Genomic DNA, 15455 nt, shown 5'->3' with positions numbered 1-15455 from the left:
GGTTTTGTTAGAGTGGATGTGGAGAGGATGTTTCCTATGGTGGGAGAGTCTAAGACCAGAGGACACAGCCTGAGAATAGAGGGGTATCCTGTTAGAACAACAATGAGGAGGGATTTCTTTAGTTAGAGAGTGGTGACTCTATGGAATTCATTGCCAAAGGCAGCTGTGGAGAAGTCTTTATGTATATATAAAGGCAGAGGTAGATTCTTAATTGGTCAAGGCATGAAACAATACAGGAAGGTGGTAGGAGAATGGAGCTGAGGGAAAATTGGATCAGCCATGATGAAATGGTAGAGCAGACTCCATGAGCCAAATGGCCTAAATCTGCTCCTACTTCTTATGTCTCAGTCTTTTATCACAAGTCCTAGTTATGCATCCACTGACACGAAGCAGACAATCTCTGGAGTATTGATAATGGCTGGTGTGACCAGTCTTGTAAAGACACTGCCCAGAAAGTGGCAATGGTAAAGCGCATCTATAGAAAAATTGGCCAAGATCAATCATTGTCGTCAACTATGATCAGTCACGTCATACACCACCAATGATAAAATTCATGCAGGCCAATACCCACTTTCTTTCCAGCAATCTCCAAAGGCAAGTGGTTGTGATTTAAAATGATTGGCAGAAGAGCTGACGGAAAAGATAAAGAATGGTGCAGGTCTGGAACACGGTCTGAAATGGGGGTAAGGAGAGAAGCCCTCATCACATTGAAAAGCTAGGACCTGAAGGACTGTAGACCTGGTGTTGGGAGAAAAAAATAGCTCTTTATTGACTGATGTGGATAAAATAGATTCACGAGATCAGCTATGAATTAAAGGGAGTTTTAGAACAGAACATTAACGTGGAAATAATATGCAAAGAATTGTCTTCAGCTAAACACCAGACTAATTTTTCACAAACCCATGTTGCCGGAGGAAATTTGGACAACTTGAAACTGCTCATTGAAGTCTCAATAGGAACGATATAACACCCAAAGTAGCCATTTGCTCTGCATGCATGCTGAGTCTTTGAAGGCTCAGATTTTTCAGTGATCTTGTACCTGCCCAAGTACTTATCCAGTTCAGATCTCAGATATTTAACTACAGCTTTTACTGAAGCAAAGCACAATGGTGTTTAGGCACTGACACCTCATTGGGCACCACGGTAGCATAACTGACAGCATGGTGCTATCACAGCTCAGGGCGGAGTTCAGAGTTCAATTCCAGCATCCTCTGCAAGCAGATTTGTATATTCCTTCTCATGCGCATGTGGGTTTCCTCTGGGTGCTCCAGTTTCCTCCCACAGTCCAAAAACATACCAGTTAGTAAATTAATTGGTCATTGTAAAACTAATTCAATAGGTCCTCTGTCCTCAAAAGTGCTACATCACACTCCAAATGTGCCCTGATGAGTTACTTCCTACAGGATATCCTGCCTGTAGGTGCTATGTATCTACTTTCTCTCTGTATTGTTTTTCAGTTTTTTACATTTATTATGGGTAATTAGTCACATGGGTTGGGACGTAGTAGAAGCGAATGAGTATAGTTACGAATTTATACTTTGTCCTTAACTTAATTTATTCTGAATTAGATCCAGAGAGGCAGCCAGAATTATATTTTTTTTGTTGATCGCTCTTGGAATGCCAAGATTATTTCCTACTAGATCGCTATTATATCATTATTATACCGCTTATTTCATTATATCGCTAGTTTTAGTTCCGGTTGTTTTTTTATTGCTACAAGATTGTTCATCTACGCTGATTTCCTAACAAATGATTAAATGTACTCTTTCAAACTTTATTATTGTTTCATAGTGTCGTGCTTATGCTTAGTCTCTGAGCGTTTTTCGGGGGGGGGGGGGGGTTGTTGACATTGTAAAGTAGCAATTGGCACTAACACACAAACTCAAGATCAAATAAGAAAAATAGTTGCCTTTAATTCATATCATACAAAATAGGTTATTTGTCCTCTGACCAAATTCAACTAGCAGTCATTTCAAGTATTGTGCATAAGTGTCATTACATTTCCAAAATGACAGAGTATATCCATTATAACCAACCTCACCCACTCCAGTGCTTCAGTTCAGATGAAAGTCACAAATGGTGAAAAATATCAAGACCTATGAAACAAGTGACTGGTATGGATAAGGTAGATTTATGCACTGAAGATTTATCAGCTACATTTAGTTCCCCCAACACTTCCCCCCCCCCACGCTTTTCTTAAAACACTGAACAAAGTATTGACAGCATTTAAAATGGACTGGAAAAGAGTGTTTAAAAATCTCAAATATTTGATAAAAAGAATTATGTGCATTTACAAACCATATGATGCACTAATAGTCGAGACAACTTTGTTTGCTCATTTAGTTCTAGAGATAATTGTTAAAGGTCAGCCATCGGTACAACACCCAAACCAGGTGGGAGCGAGGCACTTGCACAAACCCCAGAAACAAAGTCACATTCCAAAAAGTGTTCTTGTGCTGTCAAGAGAAGACTAAATGGGTCCCTTGGGTAAATGGAGGTGTGGATGCTGTTGCAGTCTCTCCAACAACTCTTCCTCAGTTGGCTCCTCCAAATCATTCCTATTATTTCAAAAAAAATTGGAATTAGATGGGATTACCAGAAGTCACAAAAACATTGGCGACATTTATGGTACAAAAGCATAGACACAGTTAAACTCTCAGGCAAATGGATGAGAGAAAAATGGAGGGCAATGTAGGTAGGAATGGTTAGATTGATCCTAGAGCAGGCTATAAGGTCAGCACAACATTATGGACCATACAGCCTGTACTGTTTTGTAGTATGTTCTAAATAAAAGCAAGGTGAATACTAGTGCTTTCCAAAAGCAAACCAGCTCTTTTTCTTGTTACAAATACCATCCTCCAACACTGTAAGAAAAATCGAGATCTCAATCAATTATCCAGAGGAGAACCTAAACAAATGTCCTCAATTAAGAGATGGGAAAGAACGTTGGAATGTTTGCCTCTGAAGCACAACCTCCATATCTTCATTTCCAATTCTGCCTGCCGGACATAACAATACTGTTATCCTCTGTACTTACATGCAACACCCAAATTTCAGGCCTTTAAAAAAATCTGAGGGTGCTATCCAAGAATCACGACTTCCAGATTGCCTTGCACCTCTGTTTTGCAAATCAGTTATAAATTAATAATTTGTTTTGAGTTGTCCTAAAATGGACAAGTTGACATGATGTTTGTATTTGCCAACTTGCTTCATCTTTCTACGTCTGCCTGAGGCCTACTCATGTATTCCTTAGAATTTACTTCCCTACCTATTAATGTGCTGTGGAAAAAAAAAAACAGCAAACACACTTCCGGCCTTCATCCAAGTCATTGATTTAAATAGTAAAAGATTTTGTGCTTCGGTACTGGTACAGCACTGATTGCACATTATCAAACTCATCTTAAAATAAAGCCCAGGTGAGTGAAGCCGGCAGTCAGGCTGAGTTAGGTGCATGCAATCAACAACCAAAGCCATCTCATAGGCAATAGATCAGATCAAACTGTGCAGTCTGACCACATTTGGCTGAAAATGGTGAACAGAAACTGGGAGGAGACATCTCCAAGGCCATCCCTGTCCTTCAAGTGAACACAAAATTCAAGGTGGGAGCATTCACAATTACCTTCAAGCAGAAATGCTCCAGATTTCTCCTGAGATCTCAAACTTAACAGAAGCCAGTCCTCAACAAATTCATTTCGGTCCACATAAAATCAAGAAATGTACAGGAGAATGGTTCCCTTGTTGGATTTATTGGAGGCCATAGATTCATGAAAAGGGGTCAGCCATTCTGGACCAAAATAACTCTGATGGTAAACGTCTGGAGCTCCCTGTCCCAGAGAGCTGCAGGAGCCAAGACCAACAGTCAGTTTAGCTACAAGAGTGTCAAAAGGGATTCGGCAGGGAATTGGTTGTGAGCCCAAAGATTGGGTCGGCCTCAATCTTACTGAAGGAGGAGGACAAAAGTTGAAATAGATCCACAGGAAACGGGAAGGTACTCACCTGAACATATCCTGCACACTCATCTGATACTCAGACTCCTGATCTGAGAAAGACGGATGATAGCTCCGATCCCACTTATGAATGAAGTTCTGTGTTGAACAGAAGAGTATGTCATGTGATACCATGTTAAAAATCTCCATAAAGAGATAGAACGTACCATAGTTCAAACATTCTAATATAGAGTTAATGCCACGTTCAGTTAAAATTGGACCTCCTTGTCTGCGCAAACTGGCAGCAGCAGAGTCACCACCAACTGCGTTCAATTCCTGCTTACAGATAATTCACATCAAGGCTAACCAAGTGCTTTGCATTCTGATGACCTTCCAGTAATGGAGTGTGTTCTTGGAGGGGCATGCAGGGCCACTGAAGAACATGCGCATTGAGTAAACACAGATCTAACTATGAAGGTTTAATTGTATACAATTGCAAAGACAGTTCTTCATTCCCAGACATGCTTGCATTTTCAATTCCTACTTTGGGGTAAGGAAATCAGCTTTTAATCCAAAGCCTTAATTTTAAAAAATGATCCCCTTCAAGTGGAACTTTGTCAACAGAAATTATTGCAGTAAGTAGTTGAGTTTTTTTTTCGAATTATACTTACCTCAAGAATCAAAGCCACAAAGAGGTTAACCCAAATAACGGAGGAAACCAGCCACCAAGCTACAAAATAGAGCTTGGACCACCTGCAGGATGAAAAGGAAAAGACCTTCAAAATTAAACAAGACGCCATCCATTATTAAAGTGTTCTTGCTGAATGGAATAAATCGCTAACCCAAAAGCACAAAGAAAAATGTACACAAAATTTAAACAAATTGCTGCGGCTTTACATTGCTTGGTTTTTGTCAATGACACCAAGCCACAAAATTACACCGTCGAATACAATCAAGAGAGAATCTCCACTTCATTTCAGATTCAGTGTTAAATACAGTGGAGTCCTGTCAACCAGGCCATCGGTAAATTGGGGTAGCCATTATTTGGGATAACTCAGAAAACTAAAACTAATTCAGAAAATAGCCAGGATACCCTTCCTTATCTGGGACACGATGCCTCTTAATTGGGACAGGAGACTGTTACCAAATAGTTTCTATCTGGCGTCAGTCACTGGCATTTGTGTGACTGCTAGACGCTACACTGTGCTCACAGTGAACAATTTTAAATAGCATCAGTTGCTTGTGTTCACGTTCAAAAATCAGTGATTTTCGTCAATGATATTGGCCAGAAATAAGCAGTTAAAAAAATAAATAAATTCAGAACTGTTTTGCTCACTGCAGTTTCAAGCATTCAGACTTGGAGATGCCAGAAACAGCCAGGAGTGAATATGAAATGACTTCACTACTACAAGTTAATCATCTTGAATGTCAACAATGAAAGTGAAGATCTGAAGGAGCTTATATTCTGTCTGGGTAGCCCTCAACCTGATGGCGTGAACATTGATTTCTTTAACTTCTGGTAATGCCCCCTCCCCCTTCACCATTCCCTCTCTTACCTCATCTCCCTACCTGCCCATCACCTCCCTCTGGTGCTCCTCCCCCTTTTCTTTCTTCCAAGGCCTTCTCCTATCAGACACTCCTTCTCCAGCCCTGTATCTCTTTCACTAATCGACTTCCTAGCTTCTTTACTTCACCCCCCCCCCCACCTCGGTTTCACCAATCACGTGTTTCTTCCTCCCCTCTCACCACCTTCTAAACTCTGACTCCATTTTTTTTCTCCAGTCCTGATGAAGGATCACAGCTCAAAACGTCAACTATACTCTTTCCATAGATGCTGCCTGGCCTGCTGAGTTCCTCAGCACTTTTTGAGTGCATTGCAAATGAGTTATCCCAAGTTTACCTGAAGGCTATTCAAAAATACAAATTGACATAATTTTATGGAAAGGAAAGTGCCAGAATAAAATGGGGTTTTTTTGTGGATGCAATCAGCTAAATGGATTACAGTGGAAACTAGCAATGGGATGCCTAAAGGCACTTGATAAAAAGGTGGAAAACATTATGCTTATTCCACAAATCAAGAGCTTAAGACATTCAGGGTTATGACACTGGGATGGCATGATAGCATAGTGGCTAGCACAACGTTTTATAGTACAGGTGACCCAGGTTCAATTCCGACCACTGCCTGTAAGGGTTATGCACGCCCTCCCCGTGACCTTATGGGTTTCCACCCATATCCAAAGGTGTACCGGTTGATAGGTTAATTGGTCATTGTAAATTGTCCCTAGATTAGGTTAGCATTAAACCAGGGGTTTGCTGCGCGCCGGGAGCTAAAAGGGCCAGAAGGGCCTATTCCACGCTGTATCTCAAAGTAAATTAAAATAACTAGCAAAGATTGTCTAATTACTAAAACAGTCAGGATTAATGGGTCATTATGCAGGCTGCCAACTTCAAGCTAATAGGAGCCACAGGGATCAGAGCTGGAATGTCAACTGTTTACAATGTGCGTTCAGTGACTGAAGAGAGGGAATTGTGGCCAAACCTGCCGTTGACAGCAGTGAAAGCAACAAAGCATAATCCTGGAAACTCTCAGCAGGCTGGGCAGCATCTGTGGGAGGAAAATCAGTTAATCTTCCAGGTCCAGGACTTAGTTAGAATTAGAAAGGGAAATACAAGTTAGCTTTCAGCAGACAGGGAAAGGTCTAGAAAACAAAAGGCAGTATCTCCAATTATAGTTCATCTCCACACCTGGTGGCATATGGGGCCATCTCTTTAGAATTTGTCTCTTTTTTTTTAAAACGATGGTGAGTTACTAGCTCAACATTTAACCCAGCATAGATGGAAAGCTTGTAAGGAGCTAGCTGGATTCGATACACTTAAGTCGCTAGCATGTAGCACATGACAGACTGTATAAAGACGCGAGAAAGCAAGGAGGGGGGCAATTTGCAAGGGATATAACTAGGTTCAGCGAAAAAGCAAAAGAATAATTGTCAGAGTAATGTATGCAGAATTGCAGGGTGAGAGGAAAGAATAAAGAGCCATTGTATATAAAACACAAATTTAGTATACAAATACAAGTACGACACTGAGGCAATTTTACATCACGTTACGGGACCAGTTCAAATCGCCTCAATAGTCAGTAAATTAATCATGAATAAAGAGCTGGTATCAGTACAGGGGGCATTAAAAGTACCTATTATTCATCTCTGTGGCTTGTCTCTTACGACTGCAAAAGAAACTTGGTAAATTTTCAACCAGGACAAAATATGCCAAACCCAATCACCCACACCAAGGCAAATTTAGAGGTCCTATGCCTGAATAACAACCACTTTTACAGTCAAGTCGAGCATTAAGCTGTCAACCACCTGCACAGAAATATCTTCAATTGGACTCGCAAACGTTCCTGGCTGAGGACTCGTCTCACTACGAAGGGCTGAAATAACACACAAGTGCTCAGCTACCAACTATAAATTCCCCACATCATACATAGTGACAGAGAGCACTTGGTAAATCCAGTCCTTGCACACGTACACGCACACAGCCTTGTCATTCTGCTGTCGTTGAGCTGACTGTGCTCACTTCAATGTCTTCCCCCAGTATCTTCTCATAATGGGTCCTAACGGACCGTGCCTTTCCCCGTGCACAGCGGAATAGTCCACTTCTTTGGTAATGGGATGTGTAAATGTTGTTTGCATGCAGTATTTAAGGTGGATACTTGTAATATGACTAACTACATTGTGGGGTTCATCACATTCTAATTCATGTGTAGTCTTAAATTCACTTTACGGGTAATTGAAGGTGGTAAGTCTTGGTGTCTAATAAACATGGATCAATACTCTCAGTAGCAGAGAGATTGGAACTGCTAGGAGTTCACACTTGACAAAAATAGTATACAGCTATTATTATGTTCTCCGGTATATATCCTTTAGTAAATATCGGCAGTTTTCCTTTTGCTACTTTCACATATTTTTGTAAGTTTGATTTTTGACACACTTAGTAAACACCCTTCCACTATAGTGCTAAGCAATTCCACTCAGTCATAACCCACGTATCTAACGTACACCATCCTAAAGAAACAGAGGCAGTGTCGTAGCATGGAAATCTATATCCCAAGAAAGAATAAAATTTAAGCTACAAAGTCTACCCTGACTGACACAAGTTCATAAATCATTGCCTCTGTATTTCCTTTCATTGCTTAATTTGGCCACATGGTGGCGCTTCATGACAACATGCAAATAGTTCAGCAAGAAATACAGCAAAGCCTTTGACACCACACACACAAAATGCTGGTGGAACACAGCAGGCCAGGCAGCATCTATAAGAAGCACTATCGACATTTCGGGCCGAGACCCTTCGTCAGGACTCATCTTTCCTTTCAGTTAGTCCTGACGAAGGGTCTTGGCCTGAAACGTCGACAGTGCTTCTCCTTACAGATGCCGCCTGGCCTGCTGCGTTCCATCAGCATTTTGTGTGTGTTGTTTGAATTTCCAGCATCTGCAGATTTTCTCGTGTAAGCCTTTGACACCATTGGTGTTTACGTTTATAATACAAAGAATACAAGCAAACAGAGACAAAAAACTAATTGGAAGCCAAACAACCCAGATATTAGTCGTGTTTTAATGCTGACAACTCTAGAAAAATACATAATTCAAGGGACAATCAAATCCAGTGAGTTTCCCCTATATGCAGAAAATAAAATACACAGTTTGGTAAAACACTTCCTTGAAAGCTTGGAGACAAAAGAAGCAACCATCAGTTGAAAACATGCCATTTTTACCTCAACAGGCCAAATGCCCTAATTCTGCACCAGTGTCTTATGATCTCACACTATGAGACACTAGGAGACATTATAAGTTTAGGACAGATCATATGAAGTTGGTTTGTGTAAAAGAAAATTGAAGACTGATACTCAACCTTATTGGAGGTACAGTCAGCCCTCCTTATCCACAAGGGACTGGTTCCGGGACCCCTCACAGATACCAAAAAATGCAGGTGCTCTAGTCCCTTATTCAACCTGTCTCAATACGGTGGACTTTAGGACCCAGCAGAACCCCAGGCCTTATTTAACCTGTCTCAGTGCGGCAGAGCTCTGAATCCGCAGAGTTTCTGTTCACGAAAATAATCACGATCCTGATTGAAAATGAAGTGGAAGTAATAAAGCAATTGGAAAGAGGTGAAATGCCCATCGGTCATTGGAAAAACATTAGGCTACAACGATCGGAACAATTTTAAAGCATAAAGTGAGAAAGGCCCTGCCCCGATGAAAGCTACAATTATTACTAAGCAATGCAGTGGTTTAATAATTGGGTTTTGTGTTTTTGATCCTCCACGTCAACCAGGTACCGATGGAGAGTGTGCTCGGAAGTGGTCTGTCACTGGATCGAACTCGGGAACTTCCGTTCCCAAGCCCAGCGCTGAAACAAACATTCTTAAGTGTTTTATATACATAGTATATATTTTACCTTTCCAAGACAAACGTTTGACTGACGCTAAATAATACCGGATGTACCTGTTCCAACTTACTTAGTAAGAGAACTTCCGATTTTTTTTTACCTTGATCCACGGTAACCTACGCACATCCTCCCAAATACTTTAAATCATCTCTAGATTAGCTAATACAATGTAAAGGCTATGTAAAATAGTTGTTATGCTGCATTGTTTAGGGAATAATGACAAGGAAAAAAAGTCTGGACGTGCTCAAACAACAAGCGCTGGAAGAACACTTCCATGTTTTCTTGACTCGCGGTTGGTTGAATTCACGCATGCAGAAGACTGTATTCAAAAACCTTAGCTTTTGACACATTAGGAAGCTTTTGCCTCTCAAAGTCCAACCCAACATCCCCATCGTGAGAGATGGAAACGGGCAAGGCTAGCCTACAGAGCTATGGTGAAGCTGTACAGGCCAATCCCTTGTACAGTAGACACAAGGAATTACAGAAACACTGATGAACTTCTCCCATATCACTGACTTTGAATGAAGGTCATTAATGGCCTAAGGGCCCCAAGGAGGAAATATCTAATCATGTGTATGGGCCTATTAACAATAGGTAGCAAGTTGCTTTGATGTATGTTGTGAGAAAGAAAAGATGGGAGTAACCATTCGCGATCAATTTCATCAGAATCTTGAAAAACAACACAAAGGAACACCCATACACACTCACAGAACTCAGCAGGTCAGGTTGCATCTAGATAGATAGATAGATAGATAGATACTTTATTCATCCCCAAGGGGAAATTCAACATTTTTCCAGTGTCCCATACACTTATTGTAGCAAAACTAATTACATACAGTATTTAACAGTATAAATATGATATGTATCTAAAATCACCCTCCCAAAAAACATTAATAAATAGCTTTTAAAAAGTTCTTAAATAGTTTACTAAAGTGCATTGAGTGGTAACTTAAGCTCAGTCCTAACCCCGGCACTTAACATGTCTTGCCCCTGTGCATCTATGCAGAATAAACAGGAAACATTTTGGAAATCAAAGTCACTTTTTTCTGAAGACCATACAACAGAAAGTTCCACTTTCTACACATGATAATGCAGCAACAGCTTCTGTACCATGCCCCCCACACAAGGGTTAAACTCCACTCTCTCAGTGTTGGCAATAAGAACAGGCCAAAATCAATATTTTGATATAAACAACAGCAACAAACAAAACCCTGGCGCTACCCAGTGGGTCAGGGAATATACTCACGGGTTTGCATATCTTGAAAAGACGTCGAGGAAAACCTGCCAGTTGTTCACCACCATTAGATCCCATAGGGTAACCAAAGCAGCCTGTCGTAAACAGAAACCAATTACAGCCATTCATTCCTGAGAGCAGCTGATACACAGTTATTACCAGGAGCCAAGCTTCAGTGCAGAAACAACTTCAGCCATCTCTGGCACAGAATGTGACAACTTACAGCAAAGTCATTGAAATTGTTGGGCCAATACTCCAGTTGTTCATAAGTTCCACACTGAAGTGTTAAGTTTTCTGGGGTGTCCTCATGAAAACTAAAAGCAAAGAGCACAAATAGCACCAGCCTCAATTTCTGACATTAAAAAGCAATACATTCACATCCGATTAAAAGAGCTGTTTGTGATATACCAAGTTATTGAATGAGAGTTCAAGCAAAATACATAGCAGAAAAGAACAATGCTTTCTTAATCTGATATAAAATCATTTTCATTTGTATATTTGAGGGCCCTGTAACCTCATCATTCACTCATACCAATCTTGGCTGCATTTCCCTTTCCAAATCACGCTGTTAAGGGTAGCTGAACGTTACAAACTAGGAGGATTAGACAGAGGTAACCGCGAGGTATTCGTAACAGGCCTCAGATTTATGACTGAAGGATATGTTCCCAATCTGATCACTAGTTTCTGTCCTCAACGGGAAGTAGCTGCGCATGGTCATTACCTGAACATAGTAACACAAGAAAATAGCAGGAGTTGGCCACTGGGATCCTCGAGCCAGATCCTCCATTCAACATTACAAACTGTGACTGGATATACAAAACCACAAGGCATTGCCCTAATTCTGCTCCTTTTGGCCCAACGAGTCTACTCTGCCATTTGATCATGGCTGATCCATTTCCCTCTCAACCTCATTCTCCTGCCTTTTCCCCATGACCTTTCATACTCTGACACCAAGATTCTATCAACCTCCACTTTAAATATACCCAGTGACTTGACCTCCAAAGTTGCCTGTGGCAATAAATTCAACAGATCCACCACCTCCTAGCCAAAGAAATTTGCTAGGAATTTCTAGCGAAATTCTGTTTTAACTGGATCTTCCTCTATTCTGAGGTTGTGCCCTCTGGTCCTAGATGCCCCACTACAAGAAACATCCTCTCCTCGTACACTATCTGGGCCTTCCAACATTCAGTAGGTTTCAATGAGATGCCCTCCCCCATTCTTTGAAATTCCACTGAGTACAGTCCCAGAGCCATCAAGCGCTCCTCAAATGAGTCTTCCATTGCTGGAATCATTTCCATAAACCTTCGCTGAACCCCCTCCAAAGTCAGCACATCCTCCCTTAGGCAAGGGGCCCAAAACTGCTCATGATACTCACGTGAGGCCTCACCAGTGCCTCGGCATTACATCCTCGTTTTTATATCTCAAGATGAATGCTCACATTGCATTTGCCTTCCTCAACACCTGCAAACTCAACCTTTAGGGAAACCTGCACGGGGACACCCAAGCCCCTTTACACCTCGGATTTTTGAATGTTCTCACCGTTTAGAAAACCGACTACACATTTATTCCTTCTATCAAAGTACATGATCACGCACTTCCCAAAACTGCACTCACTTCTGTAACAGCTTTTCGACCTACTTGCTAACTTTTTGTGCACTATAACGCCTAGTTCCCTCTAAACTAGATTTATTTGCAGATAATTTGCCTTTTGGTTACCGAGTTACATGACTTCATACTTTCCCATGCTGAGCTCCTTTTGCCAGGTTTTCACAATTCATATCCCAAATGCACTACAAGCTCGCTCAGGATTCTTTATTGGTCATGCATATGTCAAAACAGAGAAGAGCATCACTTGTGTTCACAACCAACACCCTAAGGGTATGCTGGGAGTAGCCTGTAAGTGTCCCTCACATTCTGGTCCCAACATAATATGTTCACAATGCCCCGAAGAACAACACAGAACACAGCAAAACAAGCTTCATACTTCCCTCCAACTCAGAATTCTCTAACCCCAAGACAAGCGGTCTTCTTCAGCCTCCATCAGATTCAAACATGCAGACATTGGGTTTTTGAGTACCCCAGTGTACTGACAGAGATTTACAGACCCAGGCTCCAGCCAAACAATTTGATCCTCTACACTGAGCGCAGGACCCATCAATCACCAGGCTTTGATATCTGGATTTGTCAATGACAGGGCCCTGGACACCAGGCATCAAACTCTGATCTCACTGGTTCGTGAAGCCAGGGGGTACCACTGAATCTCGTTTCTCCTGCCCAGATGGAACCCCCACTCCAGAACCCACAGGCTTCTCACTGACCCTGGGGGAGCCACCAACCTTCACCCACACTGGCTTGTAAGCCGAATTCTGGGCGAACATCCCACCCATCTGCAGACAACCGAAGTCCACGTAACCATCCTTTGAACGCAGAGTGGAGGCTTAATACCCTATCTGTCCTCTAGTTCCCTCACATTCCTGTCCCCAAGTCATTCACGGTAAACCTGTTTATGCTATGAAAAGGACAAATCAGACCCGAAGTGTATTGTCCACTTCCAAAATAGCGGACACATGACAAACGCAATTTATTATTTATTTGGGGCTTTGGGGTTCTGATATTTCTATTATTCATTCTTTAAGGCTTCTAGTTTTGTGGATGTCTCTGTGAAGATTAAGAATTTCAGGTTGTATTTTATATACACTCTCTGATATTAAATTGAAGCATTTGAATATATACTTTTACCAACAGTTTAAGACCCATTAAAAATAAAGATTTGTATTCAGAATCAAACTTACCTTGAATTTGTAGAGTTATGGGGGACTGGTATTTTATCTTTAAAAATTACGACACCAACAGTTGCAAACACATAATATGCAACCTGTAACAGAAAGACAACAGCACTTGGAACAATAAAATGAGTATTAAGCCTTGTAGAAATTTAAAAAAACACAAAAAAAGGGAAGTTCTGTGTTCCGTGAAGTGACAGCAGTATTTGACAACATACACAAAATGCTAGAGGAACTCAACAGGCCAGGCAGTGTTTATGGAAAAAGAGTAAACAGCTGACGTTTTGGGCGGAGACCCTTCATCAGGACCGGGAAAAAAAGATGAAAAGTCAGAGCAAGAAGGTGGGGGGGGGGGGGGGGTGGAGGAAGAAGTACAAGGTGGTAGGTGATGGGTGAAACCAGGATGGGGTGAGGTAACAAGCTGGGAAGTTAATTAGTGAAAGAGATAAAGGGCTGGAGAAGGGAGAATCTGATAGGAGAGGGTAGAAGACCATGGAAGAAAGGGAAAGGGGAGGAGCACACAAGTATCTGTACTGATAGCCACTTCCCATGAAGCACAAATGCCCAGCTCCATAAAGATGCATTGCACCAGCTCTTGAGAACGTCTTCATCTCCAACCCCATGCCCAACCCTCCCCACAAGTTGGTTGTGAAAATAGAGAATCCCAAATAGGATTCATGATGTGTTGGGAAATATAATTATTGGAAATTTACATGCTCCAGCCCAATAGGCATCTGGGCTCCAAAACAGGGCTTCCTAACCCTTTATGTACCCTGGACCACTAAGCAAGGGGTCCATGGACCCCTCCTCTGGAGCTTGAAGCAAGCCTACTCAATTTATTGATTCAAAAAGATCTCATCGACTGATTGTACTACAAGGCTAGGGGAAATACCTCAGAAATATGGATGTTTAAAAATGCCTCTCCACAGCTGAAATGTTATTGCAGAAAAAAAAGGAGAAATGAAAAAACTCACAAGAGAAGTTGTCAAAAATAACCCAAGCAAAGTTACCCAGAATACAACAAGCATTTCAATAAAGAATTCGTCAACCGGAAGTTTCCCAACCTACGGTCTACAAAGCCCTCGGTTAATGGTAAGGGTCCCCGACATAAGTGGTTGGGAACCCCTTCCTAGTCTAGAGCAAGGGAAGAAAAATAAGAAATGTTTTAGCATTAGCCTGAAAACAGAAGCTAGAGTCAACACCCCACATCACCATCCAAAATTAAACAGAAGAGATTCGGCAGATGCTGGAAATCCACAGCAACACATACAAAATGGTGGAGAAACTCAACAGGTCAGTCAACGTCTATAGAAATGAATAAACAGTTGACATCTTGGGCCGAGACCCTCCATTGAGACTGGAATGGAAAGGGGGAAGAAGCCAATATAAAAAGATGGAGAGAGGGGAAGGAGTACGGGGCAGGTGATAGGTGTGACCAGGTAAGAAGGTAGATGGGTAGGGGAGGGGGGATGAAGTAAGAAGCTGTGGGGTGATAGGTGGAAATGGTAAAGAGCTAAAGGAGAAGGGATCTGACAGGAGAGGAGAATGGATCATTGGAAAACAGGAAGGAGGAGGGGGGTCACCTAAGGGAGGTGAGGAGAAATGAAAAGTTAAGAGGAGAGCCAGTAAGGGTAATGTAAAAAGAGAGAAGGGAGCAGAGGAGAAACTACTGGAAGTTAGAGAAATCTATGTTTATGCCATCAGGTTAGAGGCTACCCAGACAGAAGATGAAGCTGTGCTCTCCTCTAACCAGAGAGTGCATATTAAAATTATTTCACAAGCATGCTTGAGGTTTTAAAGTTATCCCATTTCTTAATGATTTAAAATGCATTGTCTTCTTATCAATGGGTAACATTGTTAAATTAAAGTTTGACTACTTACCACAAGAATTCCAGCAAAAGCTCTCAGATTCTTCATCATATCAAGAAGACTGCCAGCGACTAATGCCGTCAACTACAAAATACAAACAGTAAACACCTGAAAAAAGGCCAGCATGCAGAACGGACACCACAATGTAAAGTACACATTCCTAGATTCAAACGTCTTCAGGAACAAATCACGT

At 41.5% G+C, this 15455-nt stretch overlaps 1 protein-coding gene across 3 annotated transcripts in view; it reads right to left on the bottom strand.

Annotated features, from left to right (window-relative positions):
* Positions 1-1893: 1893 nt before the first annotated feature.
* tpcn2 (two pore segment channel 2) overlaps positions 1894-15455 on the bottom strand; it is a 55336-nt gene continuing 41774 nt past the window's right edge. For all 3 annotated transcript variants that reach the window (XM_059976049.1, XM_059976051.1, XM_059976050.1), the window contains 7 exons: positions 15275-15346; positions 13403-13485; positions 10834-10924; positions 10623-10705; positions 4598-4679; positions 3997-4085; positions 1894-2558 (listed from right to left, as the gene is read on the bottom strand). In XM_059976049.1, the coding sequence (XP_059832032.1) occupies positions 2471-2558; positions 3997-4085; positions 4598-4679; positions 10623-10705; positions 10834-10924; positions 13403-13485; positions 15275-15346 (588 nt within the window). In that variant the 3' untranslated portion in view covers positions 1894-2470. The remainder of the gene's footprint in view (positions 2559-3996; positions 4086-4597; positions 4680-10622; positions 10706-10833; positions 10925-13402; positions 13486-15274; positions 15347-15455) is intronic.

This window comes from Hypanus sabinus, chromosome 7 (genome assembly GCF_030144855.1).
Source record: "Hypanus sabinus isolate sHypSab1 chromosome 7, sHypSab1.hap1, whole genome shotgun sequence".
In the NCBI taxonomy this organism is placed as follows: Eukaryota; Metazoa; Chordata; class Chondrichthyes; order Myliobatiformes; family Dasyatidae; genus Hypanus; species Hypanus sabinus.
Note: the sequence above shows the minus strand (reverse complement) of the source record. Positions and strands in the feature narration are given on the sequence as shown.